This window comes from Odocoileus virginianus, chromosome 8 (genome assembly GCF_023699985.2).
Source record: "Odocoileus virginianus isolate 20LAN1187 ecotype Illinois chromosome 8, Ovbor_1.2, whole genome shotgun sequence".
In the NCBI taxonomy this organism is placed as follows: domain Eukaryota; kingdom Metazoa; phylum Chordata; class Mammalia; order Artiodactyla; family Cervidae; genus Odocoileus; species Odocoileus virginianus.
Window position 1 is genome coordinate 71,948,840 of NC_069681.1, and position 16,775 is coordinate 71,965,614.

General features: G+C 47.1%; 1 protein-coding gene across 3 annotated transcripts in view; it reads left to right on the forward strand.

The window, feature by feature from the left end:
- TNFRSF19 (TNF receptor superfamily member 19) overlaps nt 1–7,538 on the forward strand; it is a 90,886-nt gene extending 83,348 nt beyond the window's left edge. For all 3 annotated transcript variants that reach the window (XM_070471678.1, XM_070471677.1, XM_070471679.1), the window contains 3 exons: nt 828–930; nt 2,017–2,422; nt 4,474–7,538. In XM_070471678.1, the coding sequence (XP_070327779.1) occupies nt 828–930; nt 2,017–2,422; nt 4,474–4,506 (542 nt within the window). In that variant the 3' untranslated portion in view covers nt 4,507–7,538. The remainder of the gene's footprint in view (nt 1–827; nt 931–2,016; nt 2,423–4,473) is intronic.
- The last annotated feature ends 9,237 nt before the right edge of the window (nt 7,539–16,775 follow it).

The following is a 16,775-nucleotide window of genomic DNA, read 5'->3' on the forward strand; positions in this document are numbered from 1 at the left end:
TAACTTCCTCAAACCTTTTCTCTGTATATTATGTGCGTGTCTTTTGTGTTTGTTGGTATGCTTTACTCTGTTTATGGTTTATAAAATCAGATTTACGTGTGTCTGTATACATAGAGAGAGGAGTCTAGAAGGCTATTCAGAAATGTGGACAGTGTTTTGCAGTGTATGGAATTGGGAAAGATTTATTTTTCAATTTCTGATCTAATCTCTCTATTTTTAAAGTTTGTCTTCAATGAATGTGTATTGTCTTCATAACCAAAAATAATATACATACTGCTTCAGTGAACAGAGTAGTTAGTAAAGCTGTATGCACATAGATAGTTATTTCTTAAGCTACGTTCCTAGCAGTAAAGAACAAAGTGTGTGTTGAGTTAAAGGCTGTGGACATTCGTGTTCTGCCCAGCAGTGCCCTGCCTGCTTGCAGAAACACTGTCCTTCATGTATGAAAGACTCATTTCATGTCCCCTGTCTTCATGCCTTTTCAGCATTATTTTCATTGCAGTGAAATTGACATCAAATTAAGTTTACCGTTTTAACCATTTCCTGGTGAGCAGTTCGGGGACATTAAGCACGTTCACCACCACCATCCCCAAAACGCTGTCCTGACCCCACACAGGAAACCCCCATCTTCCCACCTCCGGCCTCTGGGGACCACCCTCCTGTTGCCCGTCTCCAGGTCCTGCATAGAAGTGGCTCATCATTTTTTAAGATAAAAGAGAAAAAATTAAACCTCATGGCCCATCCCCCTCAGAAATCACCCAAAGGGGAACAGCTAAACATTCAAGTTCAGTGTTGAAGCAATGTAACAAGCCCTCCGACTTTCCTAGGGCCCGTCCACCTCGTCCCGTCCCGGTGCTGTGGTGGGACCTGTGGCGTCGGCCGGGACGCTGCTGGTTGTCGGGGGCACTGCAAGGCCACCCTTCAGGACAGGTAAGTGGATTGATGTTTCTAAAATATTTCTTTATTTAATTGCTTGGCGGCTCTGGGTCTTAGTTTCAGCACATGGGATCTAGTTCCCTGGTCAGGGATCAAACCCAGGCCCCTGGCACTGGGAGCTCAGAGCCCTAGCCACTAGACCACCAGGGAAGTCCCAAAGTGGTGTTTTTAATCAATATAATTTCATATTCCCTTGTGCAAATATACATCCTACTTATTTACATTTCATGCGGAACTGTGAGGACATCACTTTCTTAGTAGTATTAATGACATTCTGGACATTTAAGAGGGTGGGAACTTTGGAAAGAATTAGGTAAGTCTCTCAGGGTTACTGAGAGCCAATGCAACATTCTTTATACTGTATATCCTGCTAATTTTGTTTTTGTCTTATATTCATGATTTGTAACACTTTTGTCATCTCTAAGTAATTTTTAGTATGCCACATACCCAGAGAATTTTAGAATAGTAGTCAAACTCAGTGAAGACCTAGGACACTCCATATTTTAGACGTTGGATTAAGTATAAATATAAGGAAATGGCAACCCCCTCCAGTATTCTTGCCTGGAGAATTCCATAGACAGCGGATCCTGGTAGGCTGCACTCCTCAGAATCACAAAGAATTGGACACAACTAAGCAATCAACACATGTTGATTAGAAGAAGTGGGTATAGAAATTCAATTTTATAGTAAATGGAGTAATTTAACTTACTGTACTGAAGCAAGTTTATAAAAAAGGAGGCACGAGAATTCTGACTTAATAAAATGGTGTTTATATCATGTTGTTGTTCAGTCGCTAAGTTGTGTCTGACTCTTTGCAACCCCATGGACTGCAGCACGCCAGGTTTCACTGTCCTTCACCATCTTCCGGAGTTTACTCAAACTCATGTCCATTGAGTTGGTGATGCCATCCAACCATATCATCCTCTGTTGTCCCCTTCTCCTCTTGCCCCTAGTTTTTCCCAGCATCAGGGTCTTTTCCAATGAGTATATTTCATCTAGAAAACTAGAAAGCATAGCTGGAGTTTATAGGAGGTTTTTCTCCTGATAGAGTTACTTATACGCTTTCGAACATGTGTCCAGAAACACAGGTCCAGCGGGAGAGGCGATTCCCACTTTCTTCGGGTCCCTGTCAAGGTCCCTCTGCGGCGAGTTCTCAGACGCCTGGCCTCTGATGCAGAATCCCGGAGGAGGTGATGACGTCTCCTCCTGTGACTCCTGCCCTGAGCTCCCTGGAGAAGACACTCACTCTCTCGACCCAGAGAGCACAAGCTTGGCTTCCCTGGACTCAGACAGCAGTCAGGGTCTGGTCGGTGGAGCGGGGCCAGTTCTAGCTCATCCGGAGACCTTTACAGACACTACTGATTTGTCGAGACTCAGCGATGCACTGCTGGAGCCTGTGCAGGCTCAGGTCGTGCTCACTGCTGGAAACCAGCTGGATCAGGGGCGAGGAGATGCCCCACACCTGACCACACAGCCACACGCCCAGGTGAGGCCCCCCCCAAGGGTGGATCTCAGGATGGGCACAGTACTGACTCAGGGACACCCAGAGGGAACCAAGCTCTGACGCCAGAAAATGTGGGGGACCCTGGGGAGAAGGTCTTTCCATCCTTCATACCTTCTTGTGTGTTATAGGAGAGTATGTTTACATTAAATTTCAGGAGTTTTTTTTTTTTTTTGTACTAACAACCCCACCCCTTTGAAAATAATTTATGTCTATTTTATTTTCAATGAAACTTTAAATTCCTACCGAGACACTCATTTATATTTTAACCTCTATTTACTCTTTTTTCCCCAGCTTTATGCAGATAGAATTGACATATAATATTGTATAAGTTAAAGGTGTGTAGTGTGCTAATTTGATTTATTGCCAGGTACATCTTGGCACATCCCAGTTAGCTGCTCATGTGGTAAAGAATCCACCAACCAGTGCAGGAAACGTGGATTTGATCCCTGAGTTAGGAAGATCCCTGGGAGAGGAAATGGCAACCCATTCCAGAATTCTTGCCTGGAGAATCCCATGGACAGAGGAGCCTAGACAACTACAGCCCACAGAGTCACAAAGAGTTGGGCACAACTAAACATGCAAGAAATTAAAAAAAAAATTATCAGATTTCTAACTTGTGATTCATTTGTTCCCCAAAATGTGTTTTTACACAGTAGTCTTCTTGTGGGTGGTTTAATCCACCCAGATCTGACAGTGATAGTCACGGTGGTGGTGGTTTAGTTGCTCAGTCGTGTCTACTCTTGCAACCCCGTGGACTGTGGCCCACCAGGCTCCTCCGTCCATGGGATTCTCCAGGCAGGAATACTGGAGTGGGTTGCTATCTCCTCCGTGTAGTTATCAAGCAAATAGGAGTGAGCGGCTTCCTTAGTCTTGTGACTCAAATTTAGTCAAATTTTCCCTCAACACACCTCTCCAGAAGGGAAGAGGACTAAGATATTGAGACATCACTTGCAAAGACGTTTGGGGAATGAAATAGCTTGTTTGATTATAGGAAAAGCTTTTGTGGGTGGTGTTTTTTAACAAACATTTTAAATGTCAGCATGAAATATGGGAGGAATGATAGAAAAGATATGAGATCACCTGGGTTCTAGTTTCTCAATATATTAAAATCTCTCTTTTTTTTCTCTCTCTATTGACCAATTAAGTATAATTTGCCTTCCACAGTAGCATTAACATGGTTGGTATTATCATATCAGTTGACCAACATATTTGACAAAACTATCTTATTGAGAGAACCTCAGATATTTCTATTTTGAGATAATCTGCTTAGACTTATGAAAAAATTTTACTGTGGATGTATCTGATATGTCATCAACGCCAAATTAGTAGTAAGTTGATGAAAAGTGACTGCAGAAATGAGGGTTTCACGTACATATGATAATATGCAGTGGCCAGACCTCAGCCCCTCCCAAAGTGAGGTCACTGCCCTTTTTTTGACAAGGGTCACACCTAAAGGCTGCTCCCTGCCAATGACGTTTGCCCTGTGACATGTGTGAGTGTTCCAGGGAGGTCATTTATGAGAGAAGTCTCCTTCCCAAACTCTTTCTAAGCTTTCTCCAATAGCACCACAGAAGTTTTAAATTCAAAGACCAAGAATGGCACTAATCGTTAACCATCTTTGTTCTTTTAAAGAATAGACTAAAGAATCCTAAAATCTTTGCCTATAGTTGCTTTAAAGAAGTGCAACACAGAACCGGGCTTGAAATGTCTGACAGGTTGAAAATCAGCAGAAGAACTGTCCATTGATATGGACAATTGTCCGTTGTCCATAGTTTGTTGGGGTTCATTTTCATCTTTTAAGGACTGTTTGCCCAGATGGAGTGAGTGGGTTGTTAGGAAGTCTTTATTTTTATTCCCAGAGTACATGGGTGCCTGATATTAGGACACCGTAACAGGAGCTTCCTGTCCATATATCATTAAATTCACATGCACCATTAGGAAAAGTGAAGCACTGTCCATCTTCACAGTCACAGTGTAGCGGTTTCAGTTCGTAAGGTGCTGTGTTCAGAGCTCTCCTTGTGTCACCATTTCAGGGGGACGAAAGGACTTGCTTCTTTCTTCAGTGAAGTGTCCATCAGAGCCTGCTTGTGGACCTCGCGTGGCTTCTGGGGGAAAAAGTGAATCTGAACTGAACTGATGTCATTTTAAGCTTCTGAGCCAGGCCCGCCGCGAGCCGAAACCTCAAGGAATGGAGCCTCCTAGCTCTGCATCTTTTCCACCCAAGGAGCGTCTGAGCGGGAGGCCGACTTCGGAGACACAGTGGGCCGGGTTTGCAGCCTCCGAGCTTAGGGGTATAACGAGAAGCAGAAACGCAGTCATGCTTCTCTTCGTGGTGGATGTGGTGGTTTTGCCGAGACTGAAGGCCCAGAGTATAACTTTTCATTCACACTTCCTGGAAATAATTTCACATCTCCTACTAAAAATCAATGTCAGATCGGTTACCCAGTTTTTACGTAGGATAGATTCACAGGTGAGTGTTTCTGTGTACTGGAGGTCACCTTTTCATCATCTGAATAATCAGCGTGGAAGGTTAGAATTGACCTCACATGGTCTGCCTGAGTCTTGGCTTATCAGATGGTGGCCTGGGAATCAGAAGAGATCAAATCTTACAGAATCAACACTTCTCCATCAGCCACTGTCTCATCAACCCCAGCTGAGTTAGTGACCAGAGGGGCCTGAGTTAGTGAATGTGGTTGGGAAAGGGCTACCCAACCTCTCCCCCGAGTTATAAGCTCCTTAATCCTTATCCTAGATTAGCAGATTTCCTCGAAAATCCACTGATATGGAAGCATTTGTTACTTCTGTCCCTGGGACCCAGCTCAAAAGATCCAGATTTTCTCTTCTATAGAAAAGCGGTATTTATAATAATCTTTTGTTTGCATCGTGTTTTATAATAAAGGCTTTAGAAATGCCAGCACATGGTGTATCCACGCCACTGAAACACGATGCCAGGTGAGTAGTCTTAGGAGACGACTCTGCGTATTAGGACCGGGAGAACAAGCACAGTGGGTGGTTGTAACCGCCATTGTGTCGTCTGATCAGCATGTTACAGGGCTCCCTCCAATCTCTAAGCTTGGTCAACACAGCAGTTTCCACCGCAGCGCAGTGACGCTGGATTGAAGAGTCCAGTGCTTCTACGAAAGCGATCCACCCCTGCCACCTTGGTGTTTACATACTAGAATTTACTCTACAGCTAAGGCCGAAACAAACCCAGCTCAGTCGTGAACCAGGGGACAGCTCCTTAGCTCTTCATCTCTGCACCCCGGAGAGGTTTTATTTGAGCAGGATTTCTTTCTTTTCCTACCACGCTCGTAATCAGTCCTGGCAGTTGCCTTTTAAGTTATGACTATTAGCTTTGTTCTATTTGCACTTAAAAAAGACATAAACCTTCAAACATCCGTGCGTTAGAGAATGCTCACATATTTTGTTTCTGAGTTGCTCCTCCAAAATCAGCGTCTTCTTCTGACCTTCCATTGGAAGGTCATTGGAGGCAGTTGCCGGTGGTCCAGTGGTTAGGATTCAGCACTTTCACCGCCATGGGTCTGGGTTCAATACCTGGTCAGGGAACTAACATCCCACAAGCCACATGATACAGCCAAAAAAAAAAAAAAAAGTTTGAAGTGAGCATTAGAACTCTGCCTTTCCCAGGACACTGTTACTTCCCTCTCATTACCCCGTGCTTTTCTCTCTTGCATTCATGAGCTCTCACAAGACACCCCCATCATGTTCCTCCATCCACAGCTCAGGCCCCCTGCAAAGACACAAACTCACCTGGGTGTGGTGTGTTGTGTGTCTGACCTCCGTTCCTTGGACTCAAATAGGAAATTAGAGCATCTCACGGTAACGCATAGCCTTTCCCGTCTAGCTGGTACCCAGCCAGAGTTAACTGACTTTCTTTTTTCTCTTCCGTTTTTTTAGTCTAAACCAATGATTCTTAAGCTCTGGCATGCACCAGCTCTTCTGAGATGTGCCTTTAGGAAACTCATGCAAAGTACTTAGGATCTGAGCACTAGAGGGCCAGGAAAATGCAGATTTCATCTTAAGTCACATGTGCTATAGTCTGCAATCCAATCACTTTTGTTACAACAGGGTAGGCCAGGGCAGTGTTCCTTTTTATAATCAGAGTATATCTTCCATGTGTAGAGCCCTCATTAACATCAAAGGCAAACACTTGCAGGAGAAAGCTAAGATTGATGGAAAAGAGGCTCTGGCTCCAAATCCTGAAACATTACTTCTGATTAATAGAGATGATGATGTTTAGTTGCTAAGTCGTGTCCGACTCCTTGCGACCCCGTGGACTGTTGTCTACCAGGCTTCTCTATTCATGTGGATTCTCCAGGCAAGAATACTGGAGTGGGTTGCTATTTCCTGCTCCAGGGGATCTTCCCAGCCCAGGGATCGAACCTGCGTCTTCTGCATTGGCAGGCAGATTCTTTACCACTGAGCCACCAGGGAAGCCCTAGGAGAGAAGATTAGGGTTACAAATGGATTTTATTTGATACAACATTTGAAAAATCTTGGGTTATTTTTATCAAGATGAAGACATTGTACTACCACGTACTATGGGAACAGACAATGATGTTATATCCTGTGCTCTTTGTAAACACTGGAAAGGACAATCCAGCCGGCATCTCATATCATTGGAATATTGGCAGCACTCGGATAAACTCAGCTGCCGGCATGCCAGGAAATCAGCATCAAGTGATAACAGGACTGGACGTGTGAATTCTTGCTACTTTCTGTGCCACAGAAACTCACCAACAAGGATGAGATGAGGATTGGACAGCAACCACAGAAAGGCATGGGTTTTCTGATTTTGTGTAAATGGAATATATTTTTCCAACATAGATTTTTCTACTTTAGATAAAGTGTTCATGTTGCTGTTACCTAGGTCAAGCACTGTTGTCTGTGCTAATAAAAAAAAAAAATAGAAAAGGAAAAATCCCATCATTGCTTTAAGGCAGTCAGCTTGCATCCATTTAGACCTCATCTTTACTATTTTGCATACTGGAATTTATGAATTTGTAAATGTTGGTTTCCTTACACAACTAGTTTTGTAAGACCTTTTTTTATTTGTGAATAAAATTGTTACCTTGTATTCTTGTCGACACATTGGGTGAGAAAATGATGGATGGTGTGAATGCAGCTGTGTTTCCCCTCCTGCTCCCCATGGAGGGTCTCACTAAGATCGTGTCCTCCCCACGACCCCTCTCTGGACCTCTGACCTCTGAGGATTTAGATTCCTCCCTGGGGACCAGGTTACATCTCTCAGGCATGAGGCAGGTCAAGCTACTAAAAATGTTCTAAGTTATCTCAGAGGTTTTGGTGTGAAGATTTTATCATGATCTCTTTTTTTGGTCCTTCGTTTTGTGACACCGAGTGGGAAGGTCTGAAGAAGAAATTCTCCATTCATCCTCTTTGGAGGCCAGTGGGGCTGAGGGGACGAGGGGCTCCCCCGGGGCAGCAGTGGTCACCTGAGAGTTTCTTTCCTCTTCGCTCCTTCCCTTCTCCTTTCTCAGCCCCGTCTGTCCCCCTCAGTAAAGCTTTGGGTGTAAATGTTGGTTTTTCTCCAAAACTGAATCCAGTTTTGAAAAGTCCTAGATTTTGAGAGGACTTTAGACTTCCTCAACAAAACATGGATTATTCATTTTTTGAATTTAATTTTTATCTTAAAGTTGATTTACAATGTTAGTTCCAGGCATGCAGCAAGGTGATTCAGTTATACGTGTATCTATTCTTTTTCAGGTTCTTTTCCAAAAAGACAGCTTCCCTGATAGCTCAGTTGGTAAAGAATCTGCCTGCAATGCAGAAGACCCTGGTTCGACTCCTGGGTCAGGAAGGTCCCCTGGAGAAGGGATAGGCTACCCACTCCAGTATTCTTGGGCTTCCCTTGTGGCTCAGCTGGGTAAAGAATCCGCCTGCAATGCGGGAGGCCTGGGTTCGATCCCTGGGTTGGGAAGATCCCCTGGAGAAGGGACAGGCTACCCACTCCAGTATTCTGGCCTGGAGCATTCCATGGACTATATAGTCCATGGGGTTGCAAAGAGTCAGGCATGACTGAGCAATTTTCAGTTTCCAAAAATAGGTTAAAGTGTCACCATGTTCTCTCAGCTTACTGTTCAGTGTCCCTGTGGACCCCATAAGGGAAGGACACTCAACACCTTCTTTCCTCTTTCCCAGTGTCCATACAGACAGGGGTGGGGGCTGGAGGTGCCTCCAGCTCTCTAAGGAAGGCAGCTCAGATCTAAGCAGAGTCCCGCAGGGGGCCCACAGGACTCTGCCGTCACTTAAGCAGTACATATGCGTGATGATCACCATGATGAAGGTCGGTTGGCAGCTGCCTACTTGTCATTCTGAACTTGTCTCTTTGCCCCATTTCAACTTGAGCAGCTGTCTGATTTTTTTTAAATATATTTGGCACCCGATAAGGTATGAAAATATAGCTTAAATGTACCACTCAGTTATCTTGTAACTAAATGGCAGTCTGAGAATTTCCAAAATCTTCTATAATTTCTAAGACATTTCACGATTCAAAAGTGGTCGTTATGCAGAGTCAGCAGAGAAAGGTCAAAGCTTGCTTTCTATCCTCCAGATTCCGGCAGGCAGCGGCCGGGTCCTTTCACAAACCACAGTCGCCTTTGAAGTGGTGTGATTTATGACTGCTTTCAAATCAACCTCTCTAAGAGCCTCGAATGTTAAAAACTTAACCAGCAAAACACTTTCTCTGGAGCCATGGGTGGTCTTCCGAGCCAGGTTTCAATGATTCATCTGTAAAAATGGAGGATTTCTTTTTATCTTAATTTCTAACGGCATTAACTATTCCTGTTAGAGACAGAAAGAGCTGTGTTCTCTGTATTTTGTTTGGGGTTAAGCATAGCCAGCAGGGCCCTGCAGAGGCATCTCCTCCCTGGGGTGGACTATTTACAGTCAATAGAAGATCTGAGAAAAGGCTGGTGATCCTTTAATTGCAGGTGAAGGGAGGCAGGTGGCCCATGCCTGGCACACGTCCCCTGCAGTGTATCAGGTAAAAGCTGTCTCCCCTGAAACCTAATCAGGAATCTAATTCCTCCCAGAGGCCTGGCTCTGAAAAAACGCTGTTTCCTGTGTCAGGCCTGCCTTCCTTCCTTCAGCGTGTATTTATAGAGTCATATAGTGCTGCTGTTTAGTTGTTAAGTCGTGTCTAACCCTTTGCAACCCTGTGGACTGTAGCCCGCCAGGATCCTCTGTCTGTGGAGTTCTCCAGGCAAGAATACCTGAGTGGGTTGCCATGCCCTCCTCCAGGGGCTCTTCCCAACCCAGGGATCGAACCTGGGTCTCCTGCATTGCAGGCAGATTCTTTACCATTTGAGCCACCGGGGAAGCCCTGGTCACAGTCTGTAGCTCTGTGGGTGTAATTGTTGGTTTTTCTCCAAAACTGAATCCAGTGGGTAGAGTTACCCAACCAAGGATATGCCCGCTTTGGAGGCAACTCTGAAAGATGCATTTGAAAGAAATCTTAAGTAACAGCAACATTATCAGAATAATGAATTGTCCAACCAAGGAACGAACATCTTTGAAGTTAATGATATTTATCTGAATAGTCAAGGTTTGTTTTTCTTTTTAATCTCAATACTTAACTGCTAGACCTTGTGTGCAGGACATTTCTGTTGGACATGATGAATATGCTCAAAGCCAAATCATTCACTTTGGGACCCACGTGTGACGTTTGAAAACAGCTCATGTCTTCTTCAGCACATTTACATCCGTTTTCTCATTTGACTTCAGGTCTGTCCTACGAGCAGGATTATGATCTTCCTCTTACAGAGAAGGAAATGGAGATTCAATACAGTAAATGCCAGTCTTAGAGTCAGTGAATGGTAGAAAGTGGTAGAAAACATGGGGAAAAGTTTTCAGCCAGTAGTGGTGGAGCTGGGACGTGAACTTTGGATTGCAGTCTCGGAGCCTCGATCCCCCAGCTGCGGATGCAACCGCAGAGTCCCTGTCCACACTGCAAGGTGGGGAGTGGGGACCCCAGCTTCTGGCCACATTTGTGTGGAATGAAGCCACAGGCTCCTGGCTTCATCTTACAGCCTCAGGCTGGAGTTGGAAGGACCACAGAGATGGGTCCAGCAGTTTCAGCCCAGAGATCTGAGGAGGCTGCCTCAGGGAGCAAGAGAGGCCTGTGGGCGGTCCCTGGTCCACCTCGGCCCTGCTCCAAATGTAGGACCGTTCACCTCTTACTGTGCAAATGCACAGATGTAAAAACAGAGAATCTCCACTTCGTCCTTGGTCTCCTGGCTCCGAGCATGGAGGACAGCCATGGCTTGATGAAGCTGGACACCAAGGCCAAATTCCAGTGAGTCCTGCCACCAACAGCTGGATGAGCTTGGGCACATCACTGACCCTAATCACCCCCTACCCACGAGGCTGCCGGGAGTCCACCCTGACCTGGCCTGGGGACCCCTTCATTCCCGGTCCCAGCCTTCACAGCCCAATGGGAACGTGCAGGGTCACCAGGGGCGTGGAGAGTCCAGTCCCTGGGAGGCACGGAGCCCAGCCGCGGGCGGGTCCTTGAGCTTCACTCAGGCCCAGCCGTGTCCTGTGTCCCACCGGCCCCCACCCCAGCCCTGCCTGCCCTGTGAACAGGGGCTGGTGGGGGCTTCACTCAGCTGGACTGGGGTGCTAGGCCCTGCCCGGGCCCTGTTCTGAAACCTTAGCCCATGACCCCACTTCTCTACGTCTTTTTCTTAACTGCGGCGAAAGAGAGCATAGAACTGACCTTCTCAGGCACCTGAATGCACCGCTCGCCGGTATTCGTCCTTTCACACGGCTGTGCAGCATCACCACCCTCCATCCCCACGTTTTTCTCCTTCCAAACTGAGTCTCTGCCCCCATTAAACACTCTCCACCCCCCGCCCACGGCCGTCCTGCCCCTTGGCGAGCACCATTCTCCCTGTCTCTGACCGTGAGGATGCACAGAGATGGAAGCATACGATGTTTATCCCTTCGTGGCTGGTTTGTATCACTGGGCTTAATGTCCTCAAGGTCCATCCGTGTTGTAGCCTGCGTCAGAAATCCACCTTGAGTTTTGTTTTTTTTTTTAAACTATTTCTGTGCAAAATGGTGACTATTTCTAACTCTCCAGAAAGAATATTGTAAGAATCAGAAAATATCTACAGCTGTCACAGAGGGGTCCTCAACAAGTGGAAGATATCATTATTTCTACATGTATTACTAGTGTAATAAGATGTGGAAACAGTCTGCAAGCCAAACGGAAAGAGTCTTCAGACAAAAAATAGTGCCCTGTCATTCCAGTGAGTGAGGAGTGTTGCTTCCCATGAACCATCAGCCACTGAAGCTGCCCTGGTGGTGCACCCGGAGGGGATTCAGGATGCAGAAAGACAGGACATTGGCCCTGGACAGTTAAGATGAATATTGAAGGAGTAATTTGAATGAGCTCAGACTTCTTGCCTCTTGCCGTACACAAAAGAACTGAAATCATTAACTTGAGGTATCTGTTATTTAGGCTCAGTGGTAAAGAATCCACCTGGATGAGAGAGACCTGGATTTGATCCCTGGGCTGGGACAATCCCCTAGAGAAGGGCATGGCAACCCACTCCAGTATTCTTGCCTGGAGAATCCCATGGACAGAGGAGCCTGGCGGGCTACAGACCAGGGGGTTTTGAAGACAGACATGACTGGGTGACTGAGCACAGCAGTTATTTTTGACCAGCGGTCATCATTTGCTGTTTCACTACATGTTTGGGGGTTTTGGTTTTTTTTCCCTCCCCAGCAAACACACCTGCATATCCTGACTCCTCCCTTCCCTCCCCCGAGCAGTTTCTCAGAGGACCCGAGAGGCCATCTCCTGAGCTACAGTCCTCAGTGAACTCTGGGAATAAAACCCAACTTGATACTTTTAGGTCATGCATTCTTTTCTGCCAACAAGTCATAGCTACCTGTTCATCTCAGCCTGTGGGGCTTGGGGTGATTTTGCTGCCTCCCACGGTAACATGGGGTTCTTTAGAGGCAGAGGGAGAGAAAGGCCGAGCTGTGGTCTGGGGGCCTTGTTCTCTCCGGGAGGAGGTGTGTGTGAGGGGTGGGATGGGGGCTGCGAGGAGACCAGGGTGACAGGCTGGGGTGACAGTGGCTAGGAAGTGGGTGTCGGCAGGTGGCCCAGGGTGTGTGCATGCTCCCCTTCTGCGTGGGGGCTGGGGTTCTACCAGTCCTTGCCGCGTGTGTGCATGCACGCTAAGTCGCTTCAGTCTGTGTGCTACTCCTTGCAACACCGGGACTTTACCCGCCAGGCTGTCAGTGGGATTCTCCAGGCAAAAATACTGGAGTGGGTTGCCATTTCCTTCTCCAGAGGATCTTCCCAACTCAGGGATCGAACCCACATCCCCTGCATTGGCAGGCAGGTTCTAGTGCCACCTGGGAAGTACCCCATTGGATAAACCTGTCTGATGCCCGTCCGGGAATGGAGATGGGCCTGGGCAAAACTGGCCACCAGGAGATGCCCTCATGGGACTTGGTCCACACTAATAGCCATAGACAGCTCTTCCTAATCCTGCTGATGGAGGCCGGAAAGGCTGGCTGCAGCGACAGGGCCCAGCACCCAGTACTATCCATCAGTGAGCAGGAAGGACCTAGGCGGCCCTGCAGGAGCGCGGCCAAGTGAGTGAGCAGTGGGGCTCCACAGGCCCCCCTGAGCTTCAGGCCTCGGGACACTGTGGGGTACTGGGGACCCCAGTGTCCCCGAGGCCCACACCCACAGGCTCAGACCTCAGCACCATGACCCCGAGCACTGGGGGTGGTGGACAAGCCTTCTGGGAATGAATGAATGAATGAATGAAGTCTCTCGGTTGTGTCTGACTCTTAGTGAGCCCATGGACTGTAGCCTGCCAGGCTCCTCCATCCATGGAATTTTCCTGGCAAGAATACTGGAGTGGGTTGCCATTTCCTTCTCCAGGGGATCTTCCCAACCCAGGAATCAAACCCAGGTTTCATGTACTTCAGGCAGACTTATTGCCGTCTGAGCCACCAAGCAAGCCCAGCCTTCTGGGGAAAGACGCGCTAAAGCTGGTAGGGGAGAAAAGCTGTTTGGTGGTCTGGCTGCTTTTCATTTGCTTTTCTGGTGGAAGAGGAAGCTGGGGAGCAGGCAGAGAGCCTGCTGGTGGCACCGGGCTGAATTCCCTCCCTCGTCACCTGCCTGTGCCCACGCTGCAGGGACCTGAGCCCCTCTCCTGCTAGGATGGTGCTGGACGGGGGGCACCAGCTGGGAGACGGTGACCGAGCCGGCTGGACCCTGGAGGTTCCCCGAGCGCCCTGTGTGTGGGGTGCCCGCCCCAGAGGGGCTCGGTCCACGGCCCCGCAGCAGCTGCTCCTCCCCAGGTGTGGTCTGCCTGATCTGATCTGATCTGCTCCTCAGGGCCCCAGATCAGAGGGAGAATTTCTTCTTTCTTGTGGCTCCTTTGAAGGCCCTGGGCTCACATTCCTTCCCAGGACGTCTGTGAGCCCAGCTACGCTCCCCTCGGCCCCTGGGGCTGAAGCTGAGATTCCATCTTGTGCCGGGCTGTGATTTCTCCTAACCATGGGGCCCCAGCCCTGCCTCAGCCCCAGGCCCAGCGTCGACAAGCCTGCCTTGGCCTTGCCCAGGGAGTAGCTTCTGTGACGATGTCCTGGAATCAGGCAGCTTCAAGGCTTGGCCCAGAGCACAGAAGAGCCCCGCTCTCATGCCCTGTTTGCTGTTGCCTTCTAGAATCCCTCAGTACTTGTTTGAACCTGGAACTTTGTGTTCACTCTGGACCAGGCCCTATTGGGGTAGAAGCTAGGGCCCAGCCTGGAGCACATTCCTGTGACCACTGAGGGCAAGCAGTCATGGGGAGACATCAGGGGAGGGTGAAGGAGGTGGACTTGGGGCCCCCCACCCCCGCTTCTCCCCTCTCCCTTGCACCAACCCCCCTGTGTCTCTCATTCTAAATGCCCATTGTGCTTGCTGGGACCTGGGCCTAAAAGGGTGCTGGGCAGCTCTGTGCCCATGAGCCAAGTCACCCCTGCCCAGGGGACAAGGAGTGGGTCCCCCTGCCTCGGATTTCACTGTGTTGGAAGCATCTCAAATCAAGGTGCCTTGAAAATGAAGATGAAACCTCTTTTGGATTTCCAGGTGTAGGCTAATCAGAGAATGGGTGCCTTGAAAACGAAGATGAAACCTCTTTTGGATTTCGGGTATAGGCTAATCAGAGAAAATGAAATGTCTTCTGAAATGTGAAAAGTAGTAAAAGCAGCTGGTGATGGCTTCACACAGCAGGCGTGACCCTGCAGAGACTGAGAATGGGGTGGGGGTGGGGAATGGGGAGGGCTTTGTGATGCTCAGAAGACCGTGGTCCAGCTTCCCCCAAGAAAGCCTGACTGGTGACTTGGCTCTCAGTGTGATTATCTCCAGGTCCATCCATGGTGCTGCAAATGACGTTACTTTCTTCTTTTAATGGCTGAGAAATATTCCATTGCATATATGTACCATATCTTCTTTATCTATTCCTCTGTCAATGGACATTTAGGCTGCTTCCATGTCTTGGCTGTTGTGAACAGTGCTGCTATGAACATAGGGGTGCGTCTATCTTTTTAAATTAGAGTTTTCTCCAGATATGTGCCCCAGACTAGGATTGCAGGATCATATACTAATTGCTTTTACTTTTCTGAGGAACCCCATATGTGACTGCACCAACTTACATTCTCACCATCCCTGTAGGGAGGGCTCTGCTTTCTCCACACTCTCTTCAACACTTGTTATTTACAGACTTTATTGATGGCCATTCTGAGTGGTATGAGGTGATATGTCATTGTAGTTTCAATTTGCATTTCTCTAATAATTAGTGATGTTGAGCATCTCTTCAGATGCCTATTGGCCATCTGTATTCTTTGGAGAAATGTCTATTTAGCTCTTCTGCCCATTTTTAAAGTTTTATTGTTGTTGACTTGTATGAACTGTTTATATATTTTGGAAATTAAGCCCGTGTCAGTCACATCACTTGCAAATATTTCCTTCGATTTCTGTAGGTTGTCTTTTTGTTTCGCTTATGGTTTCTTATGCTGTGTAAAAGGTTGCTAAGTTTGATTAGGTCCTATTTGTTTATTTTTGTTTTTATTTCTGTTGCCTTGGGAGACTGCCCTAAGAAAACATTGGTACAATTTATGTCAGAGAATGTTTTGCCTGTTCTGTCTTCTAGGAGTTTTATGGTGTCATGTCTTATTTAAGTCTTTAAGCCATTTTGAGTCTATTTCTGTGTATGGTGAGAGGGTGAGTTCCAACTTTTATATGCAGCTGTCCAGCTGTCCTAACACCACTTGCTGAAAAGACTTTTCTCTATTGTATATTCTTGCCTTCTTTGTCAAAGATTAATTGGCCATAGGTGTGAGGGTTTATTTCTGGGCTCTCTAGTCTGTTCCAATGATCTTATGTCTGTTTTTGTGCCAATACCATGCTGTTTTGATGACTGTAGCTTTGTAGAATTGTCTGAAGTCTGGGAAATGTCCTGACAATAAATGATGAATGGGGAAATGAGACCCAGAGGGGAAAACACTGACTTAGGACCACTTCTGTACCCTGTTGTCATCACCATGAGCCACCCACACATTCACTGGCCACTTAGTCTGTGTCAAGCACCGTGTTTGCCAGATCTGCTGCAACAGCCGTCACGGGATGCAGGCAACTGGAGTGTAGTGTTACCTGTCAGCAGTGTAGAGGTTCAGTTCAAATTGTCCCTCAGCTGAGACCCCTCCCTGGAGATGCTGATGGCCAAGACCCTGAAGCTGTGGGTTTAAGGTGATATTTGAGAACCGAGGAGGGTAATTACATGGTTTACAGGTAAAGCATTTTCAGCGTCTGAGAGGAGATGTGTGGAGATCAAATAAGTTTCCAGGATCAAGAAGGCCTTTGGTAAATCTTCTCATTTGTCATTTACAGCGTGCTCCTAGCCCAAAATAACCCTGGAGATATTGAGATTAGACAGTTGACCTAGGACAGAAGGAGAGAGTATTATTGAGAACAATATCCAAAGGCTAGAATTAAAGCCAGAAGATGTTGATAGCCTAAATGCAGTAAAGGTCCCATTTTACAAGGCTTGGACTTGAGCCCTCCTGGATAGAGCAATCTCCATTTTATTTTTAAAGATTCTGCAGAAAGAAACTCTCCCTCTGTACCCCCATCCCCCACCCCCAGGAAATCTGTCCTTGGCTCCCATCCCATGCCTCAGGATTAACTGTAGAGAAACCTTATCTCTAATCTTTTTCTAGTGCTAACCCATCTGCATCATGTAAAAAAGATGGGAACCACAGCTCACCCTGCCCTCAACAGGAG